This window comes from Heterodontus francisci, chromosome 4 (genome assembly GCF_036365525.1).
Source record: "Heterodontus francisci isolate sHetFra1 chromosome 4, sHetFra1.hap1, whole genome shotgun sequence".
NCBI classification, from domain to species: domain Eukaryota; kingdom Metazoa; phylum Chordata; class Chondrichthyes; order Heterodontiformes; family Heterodontidae; genus Heterodontus; species Heterodontus francisci.
Genome location: NC_090374.1, coordinates 3,708,072 through 3,730,464, shown reverse-complemented (window position 1 = coordinate 3,730,464; position 22,393 = coordinate 3,708,072). Strand labels below are relative to the sequence as shown.

General features: G+C 45.8%; 1 protein-coding gene across 8 annotated transcripts in view; it reads left to right on the top strand.

Annotated features, from left to right (window-relative positions):
• Positions 1 to 22,393, top strand: part of cplane1 (ciliogenesis and planar polarity effector 1) — a 306,978-nt gene that overhangs the window by 82,297 nt on the left and 202,288 nt on the right. For all 8 annotated transcript variants that reach the window (XM_068029092.1, XM_068029085.1, XM_068029087.1 and 5 more), the window contains exon 17: positions 7,190 to 7,418. In XM_068029092.1, the coding sequence (XP_067885193.1) occupies positions 7,190 to 7,418 (229 nt within the window). The remainder of the gene's footprint in view (positions 1 to 7,189; positions 7,419 to 22,393) is intronic.

The following is a 22,393-nucleotide window of genomic DNA, read 5'->3' as shown; positions in this document are numbered from 1 at the left end:
GGATGGCGGGACTGACGTATGAGGAGAGATTGAGTCGGTTAGGATTATATTTGCTGGAGTTCAGAAGAGTGAGGGGGAATCTCATAGAAACCTATAAAATTCTAACAGGACTTGACAGGGTAGATGCAGGAAGGATGTTCCTGATGGTGGGGGAGTCCAGAACCAGGGGTCATAGTGTAAGGATACGGGGTAAACCTTTCAGGACTGAGATGAGGAGACATTTCTTCACCCAGCTAGTGGCAAGTCTGTGGAATTCACTACCACAGAAAGCAGTTGAGGCCAAAACATTGAATGTTTTCAAGAAGGAGTTGGCTGTGCCACGTGCTAGTGAGGGTAGGAATATAAGGAGGATAATATGAGGAGGATAAGGCAAATGAATGCGTGGCTGAAAAGCTGTTGTAGGCGGGAGGGCTTCAGCTACTTGGATCATTGGGATCTCTTCTGGTGCAGAGGTGACCTGTACAAGAAGGACGGGTTGCATGTGAACTGGAAGGGGACCAATATCCTTAAGGGGAGCTGGATTCACTCAGCTTTTAACTGAGTGAATCCAGCATTTCTTGTTTTTGTTTCAGATTTCCAGCATCCGCAGTATTTTGCTTTTATCCTTAAGGGGAGGTTTGCTAGCGCTACTCGGGAGGGTTTAAACGAGTCTTGCAGGGGGGTGGAACCCAAAGTAGTAGTTTCTCCGATGAGATAGTTGAGGCAAATGTAGAGGTTAAAGCAAGCAAGTCCAGCAGGCAGGGGCAGGACAGGGAGCCTGGAAGGTCTGGTAGGCTAAACTGCATTTACTTTAATGCAAGAAGCCTTACAGGTAAAGCAGATGAACTCAGAGCATGGATCGGTACATGGGATTGTGATATTATAGCTATTACGGAAATGTGGTTGAGGGATGGGCAGGACTGGCAGCTCAATGTTACAGGGTACCAATGCTTCCGGCGTGACAGAGGTGGAGGTAAGAGAAGAGGGGGAGTTGGACTATTGATTAGAGAGGATATCCCGGGGGGAACGTCCAGCGAGGCCATATGGGTAGAACTTAGAAATAAGCAAGGGGTGATCACTTTGATGGGATTATACTATAGGCCCCCCAATAGTCAGAGGGAAGTGGAGGAGCAGATATGTAGAGAAATCACAGATAGGTGTAGGAATTATAGGGTTGTAATAGTAGGTGATTTTAACTTCCCTAATATTGACTGGGACTGCCTTAGTGCTAAGGGATCAGATGGGGAAGAATTTGTTAAGTGTGTCCAGGATAGTTTTCTGAAGCAGTATGTGGATGGCCCGACTAGAGAAGGGGCTACACTCGACCTCCTCTTAGGAAATGAGGCTGGGCAGGTGGTTGATGTGTCAGTGGGGGAGCACTTTGGGACCAGTGACCATAACTCTATTAGCTTCATGATAGTTATGGAAAAGGATAGGACTGGTCCTCAGGTTGAAGTCCTAAATTGGGGGAAGGCTAATTTCGATGGCATCAGACAGGAACTCTCAAAGTTGAATGGGAGAGGCTGTTTACAGGTAAAGGTGTGTCTGGCAAGTGGGAGGCTTTTAAAAGTGAGATAGGAAGAGTTCAGGGCCAGCATGTTCCTGTTAGATGGAAGGGCAAGGCTGGCAAGTTTAGGGAACCTTGGTTGACGAGGGATATTGAGGGTCTGGTCAGGACAAAGAAGGAGGCATATGTCAGGTATAGGCAGCTGGGATCGAGCGAGTCCCTTGAGGAGTATAGTGGATGTAGGAGTACACTTAAGAAGGAAATTAGGAGGGTGAAAAGGGGCCATGAGATTTCTCTGGCAGATAAGATAAAGGAGAATCCTAAAAGATTTTCTAAAGTATATGAAGAGTAAAAGGGTAGCTAGGGAGAGAGTAGGTCCCCTTAAGGATCAGTGTGGTAATCTATGTGTGGAGCCACTGGAAATGGGCAAGGTCTTGAATGGATACTTCTTGTCTGTATATACTGTGGAGAAGGTCATGGAAGCTAGTGAGTTCAAGGGAGGGAACAGCGATATCCTGGAGCATATCAACATTACAAAGGAGGAGGTGTTGGAGGTTTTGAAGCGCATGAAGGTGGATAAATCCCTAGGGCCTGACCAGGTGTATCCTAGGATGCTATGGGAAGCAAGGGAGGAGATTGCTGGGGCCCTGGCAGAGATTTTTGTATCATCGTTAGCCATGGGTGAGGTACCGGAAGACTGGAGGATAGCTAATGTTGTGCCTTTATTTAAGGAGGGCAGCAGGGATAAGCCAGGGAGCTACAGGCCGGTGAGCCTTACATCAGTGGTGGGAAAGTTATTGGAAGGGATTCTGAGAGACAGGATTTATATGCATTTGGAAAGGCATGGTCTGATTAGGGATAGTCAGCATGGCTTTGTGCGTGGGAAATCATGTCTCATGAATTTGATTGAGTTTTTCGAGGAGGTGACCAAGAGGATTGATGAGGGCAGGGTGATGGACGTTGTCTACATGGACTTTAGCAAGGCCTTTGACAAGGTCCCGCATGGTAGGCTGGTCCAGAAGATTCAAACACATGGGATCCAGGATGAGCTAGCCAATTGGATACAAAATTGGCTTGGTGATGGGAGGCAGAGGGTGGTAGTGGAGGGTTGTTTTTCAGATTGGAGGCCGGTGACCAGTGGTGTGCCGCAGGGATCAGTGCTGGGCCCTCTGTTCTTTGTCATATATATTAATGATTTGGGTGTGAATGTAGGGGGCATGATTAGTAAGTTTGCAGATGACACCAAAATTGGTGGTATAGTGGACAGTGAAGAATGTTGTCTAAGGTTATAACAGGATATAGATCGACTGGGAAAGTGGGCAAGGGAGTGGCAAATGGAATTTAATGCAGACAAGTGCGAAGTGATGCATTTTGGGAATTGAAACCAGGGCAGGACATATACAGTGAATGGCAGGGCCCTGGGGAGTGTTGTTGAGCGGAGGGACCTTGGGGTGCAAGTACATAGTTCCCTGAAAGTGGCAATACAGGTAGACAGGGTGGTGAAGAAGGCATATGGCATGCTTGCCTTCATTGGCCGAGGCATTGAGTATTGTTGGGACGTCATGTTACAGTTGTACACAACGTTGGTTAGGCCGCATTTGGAGTACTGTGTGCAGTTCTGGTCGCCGCACTACAGGAAAGATGTGATTAAGCTAGCGAGGGTGCAGAAAAGATTCACAAGGATGTTGCCTGGTTTGGAGGGCTTGAGTTATAAAGAGAGATTGGATAGGCTGGGTCTGTTTTCCCTGGAGCAAAGGAGGCTGAGAGGGGACATGATAGAGGTATATAAAATTATGAGAGGCATAGGTAGGGCAGATAGCCAGAGTCAGTTTCTCATGGTAGGGGTGACCAAAACTAGAGGGCATAGATTTAAGGTGAGAGGGAGGAGGTTTAAAGGGGATCAAAGGGGTAAATTTTTCACACAAAGAATAGTGGGTATCTGGAATGAGCTGCCTGAGGAGGTGGTGGAGCCAGGAACAGTAGCGACATTTAAGAGGCATCTGGACAGGTACTTGATTAAGCAAGGCATAGAGGGATATGGAATTAATGCAGGCAGGTGGGATTAGTATAAATAGGCATTATGGTTGGCATGGACGCGGTGGGCCGAAGGGCCTGTTTCTATGCTGTACAGCTCTATGACTCTATATAACTCTTGGGTCTAAAGGGAGCAAAGGGTATGGGGCGAAAGCAGGAACAGGTTACTGAGTTGGATGATCAGCCATGATCATAATGAATGGCAGAGCAGGCTCGAAGGGCCGAATGGCCTACTGCTGCTCCTATTTTCTATGTTTCTATGTGACTCCAGATCCACAGCAATGTGGTTGACTCTTAAATGCCCTCTGAATTGGCCTAGCAAGCCAATCAGTTCAAGGGCAATTAAGGATGGGCAATAACTGCTGGCCATGTCAGTGACGCCCACATCCCACAAACGAAACAAAAATTAATCCTATCTCGTTGCACAATACCAGGTCTAGTTGAGCCTGCTCTCTGGTTGGCTCCAGAAACTCTCCCGAAAACATGAACTCCTCATCTGGGTTACCTTTGCCCATGTGATTTTTCCAGTCTATATGTAGATTAAAATGCTCCATGATTATCGCCGTACCTTTCTGACAAGCTCCCATTATTTCTTCCTTTATACCGCGTTCAACTGTATGGTTACTATTAGGTGGCCTGTACACCACTCCCACAAGTGACTTCTTGCCTTTATGATTTCTCATCTCTACCCAAACTGCTTCTGCATCCTGGTTTCCTGAAGTTTGGTCATGCCTCTGTATCGTGCTAATACCATCATTAATTAACAGAGACACCTTTTCCTAGCTTCCTGTCCTTCCTAAATGTAATATACCCTTCAATATTCAGGTCCCAATTTATATCATTCTGCAACCAAGTTTCTGTAATGGCTATCGGATCGTACTTATTTATTTCTGTTTGCGCTATCCAATGCTACGTGCATTCAGATACAGAGCCTTTAGTTTTGTCCTTTTATTATTTTTGTAATGTCTAGCCTTAGTCATCGAGTCGTAGAGTTATACTGCACAGAAACAGGCCCTTCAGCCCATCGTGTCCATGCTGGCCATCAAGCGCCTAACTATTCTAAACCCATTTTCCAGCACTTGGCCTGTAGTCTTGTATGCTATCGCATTTCAAGTGTTCATATAAATACTTCTTAAATGTTGTGAGGGTTCCTGCCTCGACCACCCCTTTAGGCAGTGCGTTCCAGATTCCAACCACCCTCTGAGTGAAAAAGCTTTTCCTCAAGTCCCCTCTAAACCTCCTGCCCCTTACCGTAAATCTATGCCCCTGGTTATTGACCACTCCATTAATGGAAAAAGTTTCTTCCTATCTAACCTCTCAATGCCCCTCAGAATTTTGTAAACAAAATATGCTGATTTACTCTTAGATTTATAATCTCTATCCTTTCCTGTCATGGTCTATTTATCTTTTCCAATATTAATAGCTTTCTCTCTTGCCTTGTCTCTACTCTTCGATTTACCACATCTTCCCAAATTTGATCCCTTGCCCCACTATTTAGTTGAAAACCCTCAGTTTCCCTAGTTATGCAGCTCGCTAGAGCACCAGCATGGTTCAGGTGCAGACAGTCCCAACGGACCAGCTCCCAGTTTCCCCAGTACTGTTGCCAGTGCTCCATGAATCGGAACCCACTTCTACCACCCCAGTCTTTGAGCCACACATTCATTTCTCTAATCTTATTTGCCCTATGCCAATTTGCATGTGGCTCAGGTAACCACCAATTTTCGTGTCATCTGCGAACTTACTGATCATACCTCCTATATTCACATCTAAATCATTAATGTACACTACAAACAGCAAGGGTCCCAGCACCGATCCCTGCGGTAGACCAGAGCATGGCTGCCCGACCCGAACCTGATGGGACCCGACGACGTGCCGGGGTCAGTTCGCACTTGCGGGTCCGGCATTCGGGCTCAGGTCAGGTTGGGCCAGGTCAGATACGCTCTGTCACCACTTATGGTAAGTGGCTCCAATGTTAATGTACTTTTTGGACTTGAATGGTAGTGTTGTTACAGTTTTTTTTAAGCTTGTGCAGATAAGCAACAAAGTGAAAAATGGAAGGTAGGTTAACAGATGGTCGGGTCGGGTCGGGTGCGGGAAAAAGTGAAAGGACACGGCCCGGGTTGGGCTCGGGGTTGGATGTGGATCTGTTGGGCTCAGGTTGGGTTTCATTTGCAGACCGTTTACTGTACACCACTGGTCACAGGCTTCCACTTGCAAAAACAGCCCTCGACCATCACCCTCTGCCTCCCGCCACTAAGGCAATTTTGGATCCAGTTTGCCAAATTGCCCTGGATCCCATGGGCTCTTACTTTCTTAACCAATCTCCCATGTGGGACCTTCTCAAAAGCCTTACTGAAATCCATGTAGACTACATCAACTGCTTTACCCTCATCTACACATCTAGTCACATTTTAAAAAATTTTGTTTAGAGATACAGCACTGAAACAGGCCCTTCGGCCCACCAAGTCTGTGCTGACCATCAACCACCCATTTATACTAATCCAACACTAATCCCATATTCCTACCACATCCCCACCTTCCCTATATTCCCCTACCACCTACCTATACTTGGGGCAATTTATAATGGCCAATTTACTTATCAACCTGCAAGTCTTTGGCTGTGGGAGGAAACTGGAGCACCCGACGAAAACACACACAGTCACAGGGAGAACTTGCAAACTCCACACAGGCAGTACCCAGAATTGAACCCGGGTCGCTGGAGCTGTGAGGCTGCGGTGCTAACCACTGTGCCGCACATCCTCACTAACAATCAAGTTAGTTAGACACAATCTTACCCTGACAAAGCCATGCTGACTATCCCTGATTAATCCCTGCCTCTCCAAGTGGAGATTAATCCTGTCCCTCTGAATATTTTCCAGTAGTTTCCCTACCATTGCTGCGAGACTCACCGGCCTGTAATTACCTGGTTTATCCCTGCTACCCTTCTTGAATAATGGTACCACATTCGCTGTCCTTCAGTCCTCTGGCATCTCTCCTGTGGCCAGAGAGGATTTGAAAATACGTGTCAGAGCCCCTGCTATCTCCTCCCTTGCCTACACAGGGTGGCACAGTGGCGCGGTTGTTAGCACCGCAGCCTCATCGCTCCAGCGACCCGGGTTCAATTCTGGGTACTGTCTGTGTGGAGTTTGCAAGTTCTCCCTGTGTCTGCGTGGGTTTTCTCCGGGTGCTCCGGTTTCCTCCCACAGCCAAAGACTTGCAGGTTGATAGGTAAATTGGCCGTTGTAAATTGCCCCTGGTGTAGGTAGGTGGTAGAAATATTGGATTAATGTCGGATTAGTATAAATGGGTGGTTGATGGTCGGCACAGACTCGGTGGGCTGAAGGGCCTGTTTCAGTGCTGTATTTCTAAATAAAAAATAAATAAATAAACATAATAGCCTGGGATAAATTTCATCTGGGCCTGGGGATTTATCCACTTTGAAGCCCACGAAAACAGCTGATACTTCCTCCCTTTCAATGCTAATGGGCCGGGGGGGCTGGGGGGGGGGGGGGAAGGTGGGGGCAGTGCGGGGGGTAGGGGTGTTGGAGATGTGCCAAGGGGGGAGATGGGCAATGTGGGGCGATACGGACTGGTATGGAGCTGTGCGGGGCAGAGTGCCTACTATTGGTGTTGTAACTAATCCCAATTATGTTTTGAATTTGATAACAGGTTGCCTTCCTCGAGTCGTCCCGTTGCAGCAGTCCCGTGTTGCGGCTGCAGTGCGAGAACAGCACCTGTCTGCCGTGTGGAGTGTGAAGTACACAGTCGACCTGATGCTCATTGGCAAGCTAATTCCTGAAGCGGTGTGGTTGGCTTTCGGTCTTGGGGACTGGAAGACTGCCGTGGTGTTGGGCCTAGCTTTCAACCTGCACAGTCGGAGCATCCCTGAGTCTCCCAGGTAAGTACATGGTTAAACACTCCTTGGGGTTCGTCTTTGTGCCTGGCTGGCATTAAAATACAGGCATCGCATACAGGCAGCCCAGCTCGGCATGCACATACTGACCAGCAGCAATCTCTGAATCGCCATCTGGAGCTGAAACCCTGGCTGTTTTTCCCTCTCTTCCATCATTCGAGCAGGGGTCTGCTAACTGAGCACGGGACACAGACTGAACGGGTACATATGGGGAGGCAGTGGTGTAGTGGTAATGTAACTGAAGTAACCCTACCACTGCAGATGGTGAAATTTGAATTCAATTAATAAAACTGGAATTAAAAAGCTGGTCTAATGATGACCATGAAACATTGTCAATTGTTGTAAAAACTCATCTGGTTCACTAATGTCCTTGAGGGAAGGAAACCTGCTGTTGTTACCTGGTCTGGCCTACATGTGACTCCAGACCCACAACAATGTGGTTGACTCTGCACTGCCCTCTGAAATGGCCTAGCAAGCCACTCAGTTCAAGGGCAGTTAGGGATGCTCAATAAATGCTGGCTCAGCCAGCAACGTCCACATCCCACAAACCAATAAAAAAAACCTCTGGCAGTGTGCAAAATGTGGCTGAGTCCGAACATGTGCAGAGTTCTGAAAAGATATTGGTGATCGAGGGCAAGAAAGGCGACCAGTCCTCTGGGAAAGATGGATCAGGTCCCGGATCAGGTGGATGTTGTCCTGGATGGACTGGCCCGGGAATGTGTAGGATTGGTCGGGGTGGATCATGTGGGCCAGCACAGAGCCCAGGCAGGAAGACGTAGCCCGGGCAAAGCTCTTATAATCCGTGCTGAGGTGGGAGACCAGACGCCAGTTCTTAAGCAGGCGGTGATCATCCCTCTTCGGCAACACGACGATGACCGCCCTGCACTACGAGAGGGGCATCTCTGGTCGACAGGCTTTTCCCCAAGCCCCGCACAGTTCAAGGGCAATTAGAGATGGGCAATGAATGCTGGCAAAGCCAGCGATGCCCACATCCCATGAATGAATTTTAAAAAAACACTACCATATCAGGTGCAATATTTTTAAATAATTGCAGTATTTTATCTGTACTGTGTTTGCACTTGGCTGGATTAATGTTCTTTATCTCCCTTGGGAATAGCATCTGTCTGGCTCTTCCAGCACTTTGAGTGCAGGTTACTTTTTATTTGTCTCATAGGATGTGGGCGTCGCTGGCAAAGCCAGCATGTGTCACCATAAGAACAGGTGTAGGCCATTCAGCCCATCGAGCCTGCTGCACCATTCAATTAGACCATGGCTGATCATCTATCTCAATGCCACTTTCCTGCATTATCCTCATATCCCTTGATGTTATGAGTATCCAGATATCTAAAAATTTCTGTCTTGAACATACTCTATGATTGCTCTTCCACAGCCTTCTGGGGCAGAGAATTCCAAGACTCACCACCCTCTGAAGAAATACCTCCTTGTCTCACTTTTAAATGGCCTACTCCTTATTCTGAGACTGTGTCCCCTTATTCAGCTAGGGGAAACATCCTATCTCCATCTATCCTGTCATGCCTGTAAGAATTTTGTAAGTTTCAATGAGATCACTTGTCATTCTTTGAACCTCTAGAGAATACAGGCCCAGTTTCCCCAATCTGTCCTCATAAGACAATCCCACCATCCCAGGGATTAGTCTGGTGAACCTCCGTTGCACTCCCTCTATGGCAAGTATATCCTTCCTTAGATAAGGGGCGGCACAGTGGCGCAGTGGTTAGCACCGCAGCCTCACAGCTCCAGCGACCCGGGTTCAATTCTGGGTACTGCCTGTGTGGAGTTTGCAAGTTCTCCCTGTGTCTGCGTGGGTTTTCTCCGGGTGCTCCGGTTTCCTCCCACATGCCAAAGACTTGCAGGTTGATAGGTAAATTGGCCATTATAAATTGCCCCTAGTATAGGTAGGTGGTAGGGGAATATAGGGACAGGTGGGGATGTGGTAGGAATATGGAATTAGTGTAGGATTAGTATAAATGGGTGGTTGATGGTCAGCACAGACTCGGTGGGCCGGAGGGCCTGTTTCAGTGCTGTATCTCTAAATACAAAAAAAATAAAAACTGTACACAATACTCCAAGTGTGGTCTCACCATAGCTTTATACAATTGGAGCAAGATGTTTTTATTCCTGAACTTAAATACCCTTGTGATGGAGGCCAACATACCATTTGCTTTCCTAATTGCTTGCTGCATCTGCATGCTAGCTTTTAGCAACTCATGAACAGGGACACCCAAGTCCCTTTGGACATCAACACTTCTCAATCTGTCACCATTTAAGAAATGCTCTGCATTTCTGTTTTTCTACCAAAGTGGATAACTTTACACTTATTCACATTATATTCCATCTTTCATGTTCTTGCCCATTCACTTAGCCTGTCCAAATCCCCTTGAAACCTCCGTGCATTCTCCTCACAACTTACATTCCCACCTAGCTTTGTGTCATCAGCAAATTTGGAAATATTACATTTGGTCCCATATCCAAATAATTTATATATATATTGTGAACAGCTGTGGCCCAGGCACTGATCCTTGCGGTACCCCACTAGTAACAGCCTGCCATCCTGAGAATGACCCGTTTATTCCTACTCTCTGTTTTCTGTCTATTCACCAATTCTCAAACCACTGCAGTATATTACCCCCAATCCCATATGCTCTAATTTTGTTTACTAACTTCCTGTGTGGGACCTTACCAAAAGCCTTTTGAAAATTCAAATACACCACATCCACTGGTTCTCCTTTTTCTATGCTATAAGTAATATCCTCAAAAAAACTGCAACAGGTTTGTCAAACATGTTGACACTGCCCAATCCTACCATTATTTTCTAAGTGTATAGTTATCACATCCTCAGTACCTTGCTCTACGGCAGCGAGGCCTGGACAACGTATGTCAGCCAAGGGTGACGTCTCAACTCATTCCATCTTCGCTGCCTCCGGAGAATCCTTGGCATCAGGTGGCAGGACTGTATCTCCTACACAGAAGTCCTCAAGGCGGCCAACATCCTCAGCATATACACCCGACTGAGCCAGTGGCGCTTGAGATGGCAGGATCCCCAAGGACACATTGTACAGCGAGCTTGTCACTGGTATTAGACCCGACGGCCGTCCATGTCTCCACTTTAAAGACGTCTGCAAACGCGACATGAAGTCTTGTGACATTGACCACAGTTACCAGTGATCGCCAGAGCTGGCAGACAGCCATAAAGGAGGGACTAAAAAGTGGCGAGTCGAAGAGACTTAGCAGTTGGCAGGAAAAAAGACAGATGTGCAAGGGGAGAGCCAACTGTTTAACAGCCCCGACAACCAATTTTAACTGCAGCACCTGTGGAAGAGTCTGTCACTCTAGAATTGGCCTTTATAACCACTCCAGGCGCTGCTCCACAAACCACTGACCACCTCCAGGCGCTTAATCATTGTCTCTGGAAACAAGGAGGCCAAAGAAGAAAGAAGAAGATGATAATAGATTCTAACATTTACCCTGCTACTGATATCAAACTAACAGATCTGTAGTTCCCCGTTTTCTCTCTCCTTCCTTTCTTAAATAGTGGGGTTACATTTGCTACTTTCCAGTCTGCAGGAACCTTTCCAGAATCTATAGAATTTTGAAAGATAACCATCAATATATCCACTATCTCTTCGGCCACCTCCTTCAACCTCTGGGATGTAGCTCATCTAGTCCGGGGGATTTATCAACCTTCAATCCAGTTAATCTTTCGAGTACTACCTCTTTATTAATACTAATTTCTTTCAGTTCCTCATTTTCACAAGTCCCTCGTATTTCTGGGAGATTTTCCGTATCTTCCTCCGTGAAAAGACACACAAAGTAATTCGCGCTCGGCATGACGTTGAGCTCTTCTTCCGTCGCCTCCGCCTCCGGGCTCACTTCTTCGACCAGGAGTCCTCCCCCCGACCAGCAGACCCATTCACCCGCCTCCAGCATTCTCCCTCTACCTGGACCCCTCACCCTGGCCTCTTACCCGCTCTTGATCTTTTCATTGAAAACTGTCGGCGAGACATTGGTCGTCTCAATTTCTCTGCCCCCCCTCACTCACTCTAACCTGTCCCCCTCTGAACTTGAGGCACTCCGTTCTCTCAGGTCTAACCCCGACATGGTCATCAAACCTGCAGACAAGGGTGGTGCTGTTGTTGTATGGCGTACTGACCTCTACCTTGCAGAAGCTCAACGCCAACTCACAGACACCTCTTCCTACCTCCCTCTGGACCATGACCCCACCACCGAACATCAAGCCACCGTCCAAAGGACTGTCACTGACCTCATCTCCTCTGGAGATCTTCCCTCTACAGCTTCCAACCTCATAGTCCCGCAACCCCGGACAGCCCGCTTCTACCTCCTTCCCAAAATCCACAAACGGGACTGTCCTGGCAGACCCATTGTGTCAGCCTGCTCCTGCCCAACTGAACTTATTTCTTCCTATCTAGACTCTATCTTTTCTCCGCTGGTCCAGTCTCTTCCCACCTACATCCGTGACTCTTCTGACGCCCTACGTCATTTTGACAATTTCCAGTTTCCTGGTCCCAACCGCCTCCTCTTCACTATGGACGTCCAATCGCTCTACACCTCCATCCCCCACCAGGATGGTTTGAGGGCTCTCCGCTTCTTCCTGGAACAGAGGCCCAACCAGTCCCCATCCACCAACACCCTCCTCCGCCTGGCTGAACTTGTTCTCACATTGAACAACTTCTCCTTCAACTCCATGCATTTCCTTCAAGTAAAAGGTGTTGCTATGGGTACCCGCATGGGTCCTAGATGCCTGTCTTTTTGTGGAATATGTCGAGCATTCTTTGTTCCAGTCCTACTCAGGCCCCCTCCCCCAACTCTTTTTCCGGTACATTGATGACTGTATCGGTGCCGTTTCCTGCTCCCGCCCCGAACTAGAAAACTTTATCAACTTTGCTTCCAATTTCCACCCTTCTCTCACCTTTACATGGTCCATCTCTGACACTTCCCTTCCCTTCCTCGACTTCTCTGTCTCCATCTCTGGGGATAGGTTGTCTACCAATATCCATTATAAGCCCACTGACTCCCACAGCTACCTCGACTACACTTCTTCACACCCTACCTCCTGTAAGGACTCCATTCCATTCTCCCAGTTTCTCCGTCTCCGACGCATCTGCTCTGATGATGCTACCTTCCATGACGGTGCTTCTGATATGACCTCCTTTTTCCTCAACCGAGGATTTCCCCCCACTGTGGTTGACAGGGCCCTCAACCGTGTCCGACCCATTCCCCGCACCTCTACCCTCACCTCTTCCCCTCCCTCCCAGAACCGTGACAGGGTTCCCCTTGTCCTCACTTTTCATCCCACCAGCCTCCATATCCAAAGGATCATCCTCCGCCATTTTCGCCACCTCCAGCGTGATGCCACTACCAGTCGCATCTTCCCCTCCCTTCCCCTGTCAGCATTCCGAAGGGATCGTTCCCTCCGCGACACCCTGGTCCACTCCTCCATTACCCCCACCACCTCGTCCCCATCCCAGGGCACCTTCCCTTGCAATCGCAGGAGGTGTAATACCTGTCCCTTTACCTCCTCTCTCCTCACTATCCCAGGCCCCAAACACTCCTTTCAGGTGAAGCAGCGATTTACTTGTACTTCTTTCAATGTAGTATACTGTATTCGCTGCTCACAGTGTGGTCTCCTCTACGTTGGGGAGACCAAGCGCAGACTGGGTGACCGCTTTGCGGAACATCTCCGCTCAGTCCGCAAGCAGGACCCTGAGCTTCCGGTTGCTTGCCATTTCAACACTCCCCCCTGCTCTCATGCTCACATCTCTGTCCTGGGATTGCTGCAGTGTTCCAGTGAACATCAACGCAAGCTCGAGGAACAGCATCTCATCTACCGATTAGGCACACTACAGCCTGCCGGTCTGAACATTGAGTTCAATAATTTCAGAGCATGACAGCCCCCCACTTTACTTTCATTTTTAGTCATTTTTAGTTATTTTTTCTTCCTTTTTTTTTTGGCATTCCTTTTTACATTTTTTACAATCTTTTTTTGTATTTATTTCAGTTCATCTTAGTTTGTTCAGTTTGCTCACCCACTGTTTTTTTCAGGTTGTTTTTCTTCAGGTTTGCACTTGCTGATGTTCAATATTCAGTATATTCACACCTAATCTGTACTAATGCTTTGTCTTTCAACACACCATTGACATATTGTTTGCCTTTGCTCCGTGACCTTTTGGTCAGCTATGTGGCCTGGTCCAATCTGCACCTTCTCCTTTGTTATCTCTTGCCCAACCCCCACCTCACTTGTTTATAATCTGTGACTTTTCTAATATTTGTCAGTTCCGAAGAAGGGTCACTGATCCGAAACGTTAACTCTGCTTCTCTTTCCACAGATGCTGCCAGACCTGCTGAGTGAATCCAGCATTTCTTGTTTTTGTCACACAAAGTAATTGTTTAGTTTCTCTGCCATTTCCCTATTCTCCATTATAAATTCTGCATTCTCCACCTGTAATGGACATGCATTTGTCCTTGCTATTCTGTTCCTCTTCACATACCGAAAGAAGCTTTTACAGTCTGCCTTTATGTTTCTTGCTAACTTGTATTCATATTCTCTTTTCCTTTTATCAGTTTCTTGGTTGGATTTGTTGGATTCTAAATTGCTCTGACTCCTCGGGTTTGCCACTTTTTTTTGGCAACCTTATAAGCCACTTCCTTTTGTTACGGTCAGGTGAGGGGGGGAGAGTCGAAGGGCTTCCCTCTTTTCCCTCTCCTTAATTGACCACAACAGATTTAATACTTTTTTAAGGTTAATGTACTGGCCAGTTCAGTAGGTGTTTGATTGCTTACGTGCTGTGATCGTAACAAGAACCAATTGGATAGGTTTTCGTGAGTTTAACAAAGAAAGAGGTTAACTTTTATTGTACTAAAACCGAACTAACGAAAGTATTAAACAACGCTCCAACTTAAACACATACACACACATATCCACAAATAGGTTACAGAGTTGGGAAGGGTAGATTGGTCGAGTTAAAATCCATACAAAATATATAATCTGTAGAGTTTGGTGATTCGGCTGGCTTCTAGCTGAATTTGGTGGTCCTGAGGCTTTTAGTTTGAAGAGGTAGGTGGGTCTCTTGGAGACAGTAATGCAGATGATTTCCTCCAAAGGGGTTTCTGATTGTAGATCAAGTATGCAGAGGTGGTCAGTCAGCAAGCAGGATTTGAAACTTGCAAGCTGAATGGAGAGAGTGAGAGACCCTCACATGAGTCTGCAAGTGCCAGATTCCAGTTGCTTCTCAACCTGCTGCAGAGAAACACCAGCTTAAAACCATGGGGGTGGGGTGCGGCTTGTCACATGACAGTCACCCAGCAATTCAAATATGGTACTTAGCAGTGTATTTCTTCTTGCTGAAAAGAACCTTAAACCTCCTGGGTCTTGTTTCTTTTTGGAATGAGCAGACATTCCATCTCTACCTCACAGTGTCATGACCGAGGCAGGAGGAGTGTACTGTTTATTCGAACTCCACTACTCCACAGGTCACAACGTATATTTAAATTTTTTCCCACTTACCAATACGGTCAATCATAAACTCTATCTTTATTCCAGAATAAAACACACCAACCAGGTTTCTTTAATGAACAACAAAATTATCAGTTTATTATAAAACAAGTCTTAACCAGTAACGAAGCAAAGCACTAACACACAGATTGAAATATTAAGGTTCCCTTTTCACCTCAGCCCCACTCTCTCACACACACACATACACTGGTTAACGAAAAAAAAGAGATTTACTCTTTAGAGCTCTAGTACAAAAAAAATACGTTGGCCAAAATACTTGTTAACTCTTGAAGGAAAAAGAGAAGATATGAAAAGATGTCCGATGTCCTTTTTTTGTTTGGCGTCCCAAATAGGTGTAGATGGATGTCACTGGGATCTTCATTGAACAGTTCTTGTCAGGTGACATTGAAGATCAGTTTGGGCAGGCTTTCCAGGAACAAAATGCAGCATCAGGGGTTTCAGGCAGTTTCTTACACTTGCTTCTCAGTTTCTCAAGAGCTGGTAAGCTGGCAGGCTTTTTCGAAGAGCTGGACCAGACTGAGGTTGGGTTTGCTCCCTTGGCAAGTTTTCTCGAACTGTCTTTTGTAACGCTGTCCACACCCCCAGCTCACTGTCCAAAGTGAAACCAAAAACAATGTCACAAGAATCAAGCCTCCTGACCCCTACAAATCCCTCCCCATCACTTCTTTGTAAACATCTTTCCCCAAGGGCAATTAGGGATGGGCAATACATGTTGTCCAAGCCAGCAATGCCCACATCCCATGAAAGAATGAATTAAAAAAAAGTCAAAAACAACCCTGCTAGATAAACATTTGAAAAGTGCCTTCCAGTAAGGTCTTGTTTTTAGCACTCCTTGATTCTTCCAGTAACTGTTACAATCCAGACCTCTCAGTGACCCTTGTAAAAAAAAACCCAAGGACTCCTTTTCACTTTTCGAACACAAATCCTCAAAATTTAGCAAAGAAATGGAAGCACTCGTAACGACAGGCCTTGCAATGTAGGATACACTTTTGCAAATTAGGTGGTCATCTTAAGCTGCTAGCAAAGTCATCTTTTATCTGTTCATTTTTCAATCTCTTTAAAAAAATTTAAATTCAGATTTCCAGTCAGTGGATTAAAGAAAATTATCATTCAACTAAGCACGTTGGTGTGACCCTTTGATCTAATGCAATCTTTAACTTCTTTTGTAGCCACAGTTGATTAATCTTTCCTGTTGGGGTTTTGCGTCCTAGAGAAATGTATATTTGTTGTAGACAATGTAATAGCTCTTTAAATACAAGCCATTGCCTGTCGACTGTCAAATCTTTCAGTGTATTTTCCCAATCCACCATCGCCAACTTGCTCCTCATACTTTCATAGCTTCCTTTGTTCAGATTTAAGACCCTAGTTTCAGGATAAACCATATCACTTTCAAACTTAATGTAAAATTCTATCATATTATGGTCACTATTTCCCAAAGCCTCCTTTACAGGTAGGTTATTAGAACAAGAACAAAGAACAAAGAAAATTACAGCACAGGAACAGGCCCTTCGGCCCTCCAAGCCTGCGCCGATCCAGATCCTCTATCTAAACATGTCACCTATTTTCTAAGGGTCTGTATCTCTTTGCTTCCTGCCCATTCATGTATCTGTCTAGATACATCTTAAAAGACGCTATCGTGCCCGCGTCTACCACCTCCACTGGCAACGCGTTCCAGGCACCCACCACCCTCTGTGTAAAGAACTTTCCACGCATATCCCCCCTAAACGTTTCCCTCACTTTGAACTCGTGACCCCCAGTAATTGAATCCCCCACTCTGGGGGAAAAAGCTTCTTGCTATCCACCCTGTCTATACCTCTCATGATTTTGTACACCTCAATCAGGTCCCCCCTCAACCTCCGTCTTTCTAATGAAAAATAATCCTAATCTACTCAACCTCTCTTCATAGCTAGCGCCCTCCATACCAGGCAACATCCTGGTGAACCTCCTCTGCACCCTCTCCAAAGCATCCACATCCTTTTGGTAATGTGGCGACCAGAACTGCACGCAGTATTCCAAATGTGGCCGAACCAAAGTCTTATACAACTGTAACATGACCTGCCAACCCTTGTACTCAATACCCCGTCTGATGAAGGAAAGCATGCCGTATGCCTTCTTGACCACTCTATTGACCTGCGTTTCCACCTTCAGGGAACAATGGACCTGAACACCCAAATCTCTCTGTACATCAATTTTCCCCAGGACTTTTCCATTTACTGTTTAGTTCACTCTTGAATTGGATCTTCCAAAATGCATCACCTCACATTTGCCCTGATTGAACTCCATCTGCCATTTCTCTGCCCAACTCTCCAATCTATCTATATTCTGCTGTATTCTCTGACAGTCCCCTTCACTATCTGCTACTCCACCAATCTTAGTGTCGTCTGCAAACTTGCTAATCAGACCACCTATACTTTCCTCCAAATCATTTATGTATATCACAAACAACAGTGGTCCCAGCACGGATCCCTGTGGAACACCACTGGTCACACGTCTCCATTTTGAGAAACTCCCTTCCACTGCTACTCTCTGTCTCCTGTTTCCCAGCCAGTTCTTTATCCATCTAGCTAGTACACCCTGGACCCCATGCGACTTCACTTTCTCCATCAGCCTACCATGGGGAACCTTATCAAACGCCTTACTAAAGTCCATGTATATGACATCTACAGCCCTTCCCTCATCAATCAACTTTGTCACTTCCTCAAAGAATTCTATTAAGTTGGTAAGACATGACCTTCCCTGCACAAAACCATGTTGCCTATCACTGATAAGCCCATTTTCTTCCAAATGGGAATAGATCCTATCCCTCAGTATCTTCTCCAGCAGCTTCCCTACCACCGATGTCAGGCTCACCGGTCTATAATTACCTGGATTTTCCCTGCTACCCTTCTTAAACAAGGGGACAACATTAGCAATTCTCCAGTCCTCCGGGACCTCACCCGTGTTTAAGGATGCTGCAAAGATATCTGTTAAGGCCCCAGCTATTTCCTCTCTCGCTTCCCTCAGTAACCTGGGATAGATCCCATCCGGACCTGGGGACTTGTCCACCTTAATGCCTTTTAGAATACCCAACACTTCCTCCCTCCTTATGCCGACTTGACATGGAGTAATCAAACATCTGTCCCTAACCTCAACATCCGTCATGTCCCTCTCCTCGGTGAATACCGATGCAAAGTACTCGTTTAGAATCTCACCCATTTTCTCTGACTCCACGCATAACTTTCCTCCTTTGTCCTTGAGTGGGCCAATCCTTTCTCTAGTTACCCTCTTGCTCCTTATATATGAATAAAAGGCTTTGGGATTTTCCTTAACCCTGTTTGCTAAAGATATTTCATGACCCCTTTTAGCCCTCTTAATTCCTCATTTCAGATTGGTCCTACATTCCCGATATTCTTTCAAAGCTTCGTCTTTCTTCAGCCTCCTAGACCTTATGTATGCTTCCTTTTTCCTCTTAGCTAGTCTCACAATTTCACCTGTCATCCATGGTTCCCTAATCTTGCCATTTCTATCCCTCATTTTCACAGGAACATGTCTCTCCTGCACGCTAATCAACCTCTCTTTAAAAGCCTCCCACATATCAAATGTGGATTTACCTTCAAACAGCTGCTCCCAGTCTGCATTCCCCAGCTTCCTGCCGAATTTTGGTATAGTTGGCCGTCCCCCAATTTAGCACTCTTCCTTTAGGACCACTCTCGTCTTTGTCCATGAGTATTCTAAAACTTACGGAATTGTGATCACTATTCCCAAAGTAGTCCCCTACTGAAACTTCAACAACCTGGCCGGGCTCATTCCCCAACACCAGGTCCAGTATGGCCCCTTCCCGAGTTGGACTATTTACATACTGCTCTAGAAAACCCTCCTGGATGCTCCTTACAAATTCTGCTCCATCTAGACCTCTAACACTAAGTGAATCCCAGTCAATGTTGGGAAAATTAAAATCTCCTATCACCACCACCCTGTTGCTCCTACATCTTTCCATAATCTGTTTACATATTTGTACCTCTATCTCACGCTCGCTGTTGGGAGGCCTGTAGTACAGCCCCAACATTGTTACCGCACCCTTCCTATTTCTGAGTTCTGCCCATATTGCCTCACTGCTCGAGTCCTCCATAGTGCCCTCCTTCAGCACAGCTGTGATATCCTCTTTGACCAGTAATGCAACTCCTCCACCCCTTTTACCTCCCTCTCTATCCCGCCTGAAGCATCGATATCCTGGGATATTTAGTTGCCAATCATGCCCTTCCCTCAACTAAGTCTCAGTAATAGCAATAACATCATACTCCCAGGTACTAATCCAAGCCCTAAGTTCATCTGCCTTACCTACTACACTTCTTACATTAAAACAAATTAACAAATTATTAATTAGCCCTTTCTCATTACGTAAGACCAAATCTGAAATGGCCAAATGGTTGGTGTTTCAACGTATTGCTCCAGAAACCCATATTGCAGACACTCCAGGAATTTATCCTCCACAGCATTAATGCTGATTAGGTTTATGAAACTTGAAGTCACCCATTATTATTGTATTACCTGTGTTACATGCATCACTAATTTCCCATGCTGCGTGCACTTCTAATTTCCTGATTTATACCGTGCACAACAATATCACCACTGTTTGGTCTATAGACAACTCTCACCAATGTTTGCTTCCCCTTGCTGTTTCTTAGCTGCACCAAATTAATTCTACATTTTGATCCTTTGATCTAAGATCCTCTCTCACTAATGCATCGATTTCATCCCTTATTAAGAGCGCTACCCCACCTCTGTTTCTTTTTTGCCTATCCTTCCTAAATGACAAATATACTTGAATATTCAGTTCCCAGTCTTGGTCACCCTGTAACTGCATCTCTGTAATGGCAATTAAATCGTACCCATTTACTTCTGTTTGTGCCTTCAAATCACCGACCTTGCTGCGAATGTTCCATGCATTCAGATAGAGTGCCCTTAACTTTGTCTTTTGAACATTATTCCGCATTCTGATTCTATTTGATGCTTGCCTTGGCTTTGTTTGTCTTCTAATTTCACTTAAATAAAAGCAAAATACTGCGAATGCTGGAAATCTGAAATAAAAACAGAAAGTGCTGGAAAAACTTAGGTCTGGCAGCATTTGTGGAGAGAGAAACAGAGTTAACGTTTCAGGTCAGTGACCTTTCATCAGAACAGACCTGAAACGTTAACTCCTCTTCTCTCTCCACAGATGCTGCCAGACCTGTTGAGTTTTTCCTGCACTTTCTGTTTTTATTTCTAATTTCATTTATTATTTTTCTACTGCCTGCGACCAGTTTTGCTTCCCTCCAATCTTCCCTTGCTGCCACACTCAGATTATCAATTCCCTGATTGCTATCTTGCTCTCTCGCCTTCTCCTCTCTCTAAATTATCACATCTTCCCTCACTTGATCCCTCTCCCCCACTATTTAGTTTAAAGCCCTCTCTACCACCCTAGTCATATGACTCACCAGAACACTGGTCCCAACATGGTTCAGGTGAAGACCATCCCAACGGTACAGTTCCCACTTTCCCCAGTACCCCATGCATCAAAACCCATTTCTCCCACACCCATCTTTGAGCCACCCATTTAACTCTCTAATCTTATTTACCCTACTATTAAGAGAATAACTGACCAGAAGGTCATGGAACAAAGGCAAACAATATGTTAATGGTGTGTTGAAAGATAAAGCATTAATACAGATAGGGTGTTAACAGACTGAAAACTGAACAGCTGCAAGTACAAACAGGAAAAAAAAGTGGATAAGAAAACTGAACAAACTAAGATAAAATAAAACAAAATAAGCACACAAAAATATAAAAAAGAAAAAAGAAAAAATAACTAAAAATAAAAGTAAAATGGGGGGCCCATCATGCTCTGAAATTATTGAACTCAGTGTTCTGTCTGGTAGGCTGTAGTACGCCTAATCAGTAAATGAGATGCTGTTCCTCGAGCTTACGTTGATGTTCACTGGAACACTGCAGCAATCCCAGGACAGAGATGAGAGCAGGGGGGAGTGTTGAAATGGCAAGCAACCGGAAGCTCGGGGTCCTGCTTGTGGACTGAGCGGAGGTGTTTCGCAATGCGGTCACCCAGTCTGCATTTGGTCTCCCCAATGCAGAGGAGACCACATTGTGAGCAGCGAATACAGTATACTGCATTGAAAGAAGTACAAGTAAATCGCTGCTTCACCTGAAAGGAGTGTTTGGGGCCTGGGATAGTGAGGAGAGAGGAGGTAAAAGAGGAGGTAATACACCTCCTGTGATTGCAGGGAAAGGTGCTGTGGGAAGGGGACGAGGTGGTGGAGGTAATGGAGGAGTGGACCAGGGTGTTGCGGAGGGAACGATCCCTTCGGAATGCTGACAGTTGAAGGGAGGGAAGACACTTACTGTAGATGTGTTTGCCATGGATCACACTAGCATCCACCAGCTCCCACATACAGCAGCCACAAGACATCACCTGCCTGCCATCTTTATTATGTGTTGGTTAATTTAGGGCGGCACAGTGGCGCAGGGGTTAGCACCGCAGCCTCACAGCTCCAGGGACCCGGGTTCGATTCCGGGTACTGCCTGTGCGGAGTTTGCAAGTTCTCCCTGTGTCTGCGTGGGTTTCCTCCGGGTGCTCCGGTTTCCTCCCACATGCCAAAGACTTGCAGGTTGATAGGTTAATTGGCCATTATAAATTGCCCCTAGTATCGGTAGGTGGTAGGGGAATATAGGGACAGGTGGGGATGTGATAGGAATATGGGATTAGTGTAGGATTAGTATAAATGGGTGGTTGATGGTTGGCACAGACTCGGTGGGCCGAAGGGCCTGTTTCAGTGCTGTATCTCTAAACTAAACTAAAAACTAAACTAAACTATAATTAATAAACTCCACTACTTCTAAGCCCCACTACTAACAACCTTTACCACTGCTTATAAACCTTACTACAACTAATAAAATGTGACTAATAAATTAACCAGAGACTCAGAAGATTCTTATTCATAATATTCCAATTAATGTTATGCTAACCCCAAATAAAATTCCTTGGTTTAGATAAGAGAAAAAGAGAAAACGTTCACCAACATGTTACCCATCCCTAATGCCCTCGAGAAGGTGGTGGTGAGCTACCTTTTTGAATCGCTGCTCTCCATCTATTCGTATTAAGTGGAATGTACAGCGTAAAAACAGGCCATTCAATCCAACAGTTCTATACTGGTGTTTTATGTTCCGCAGTAACCTCCTACGAAATCATTTAACATCATCCACATATCCTTCTATTCCTTTGTCCCTCAGGTGTTTATCTGGCATCCCCTTGGATATGTCTATACTACTCGCCTCAACCACTCCCTGGTAGCAAGTTCCAAATTCTCCCCAGTCACTGGGTTTCTGCAGAACTGGTTTTATCACTACATGAATTACAGGCCTGTTTTGGGGGTGGGGAATG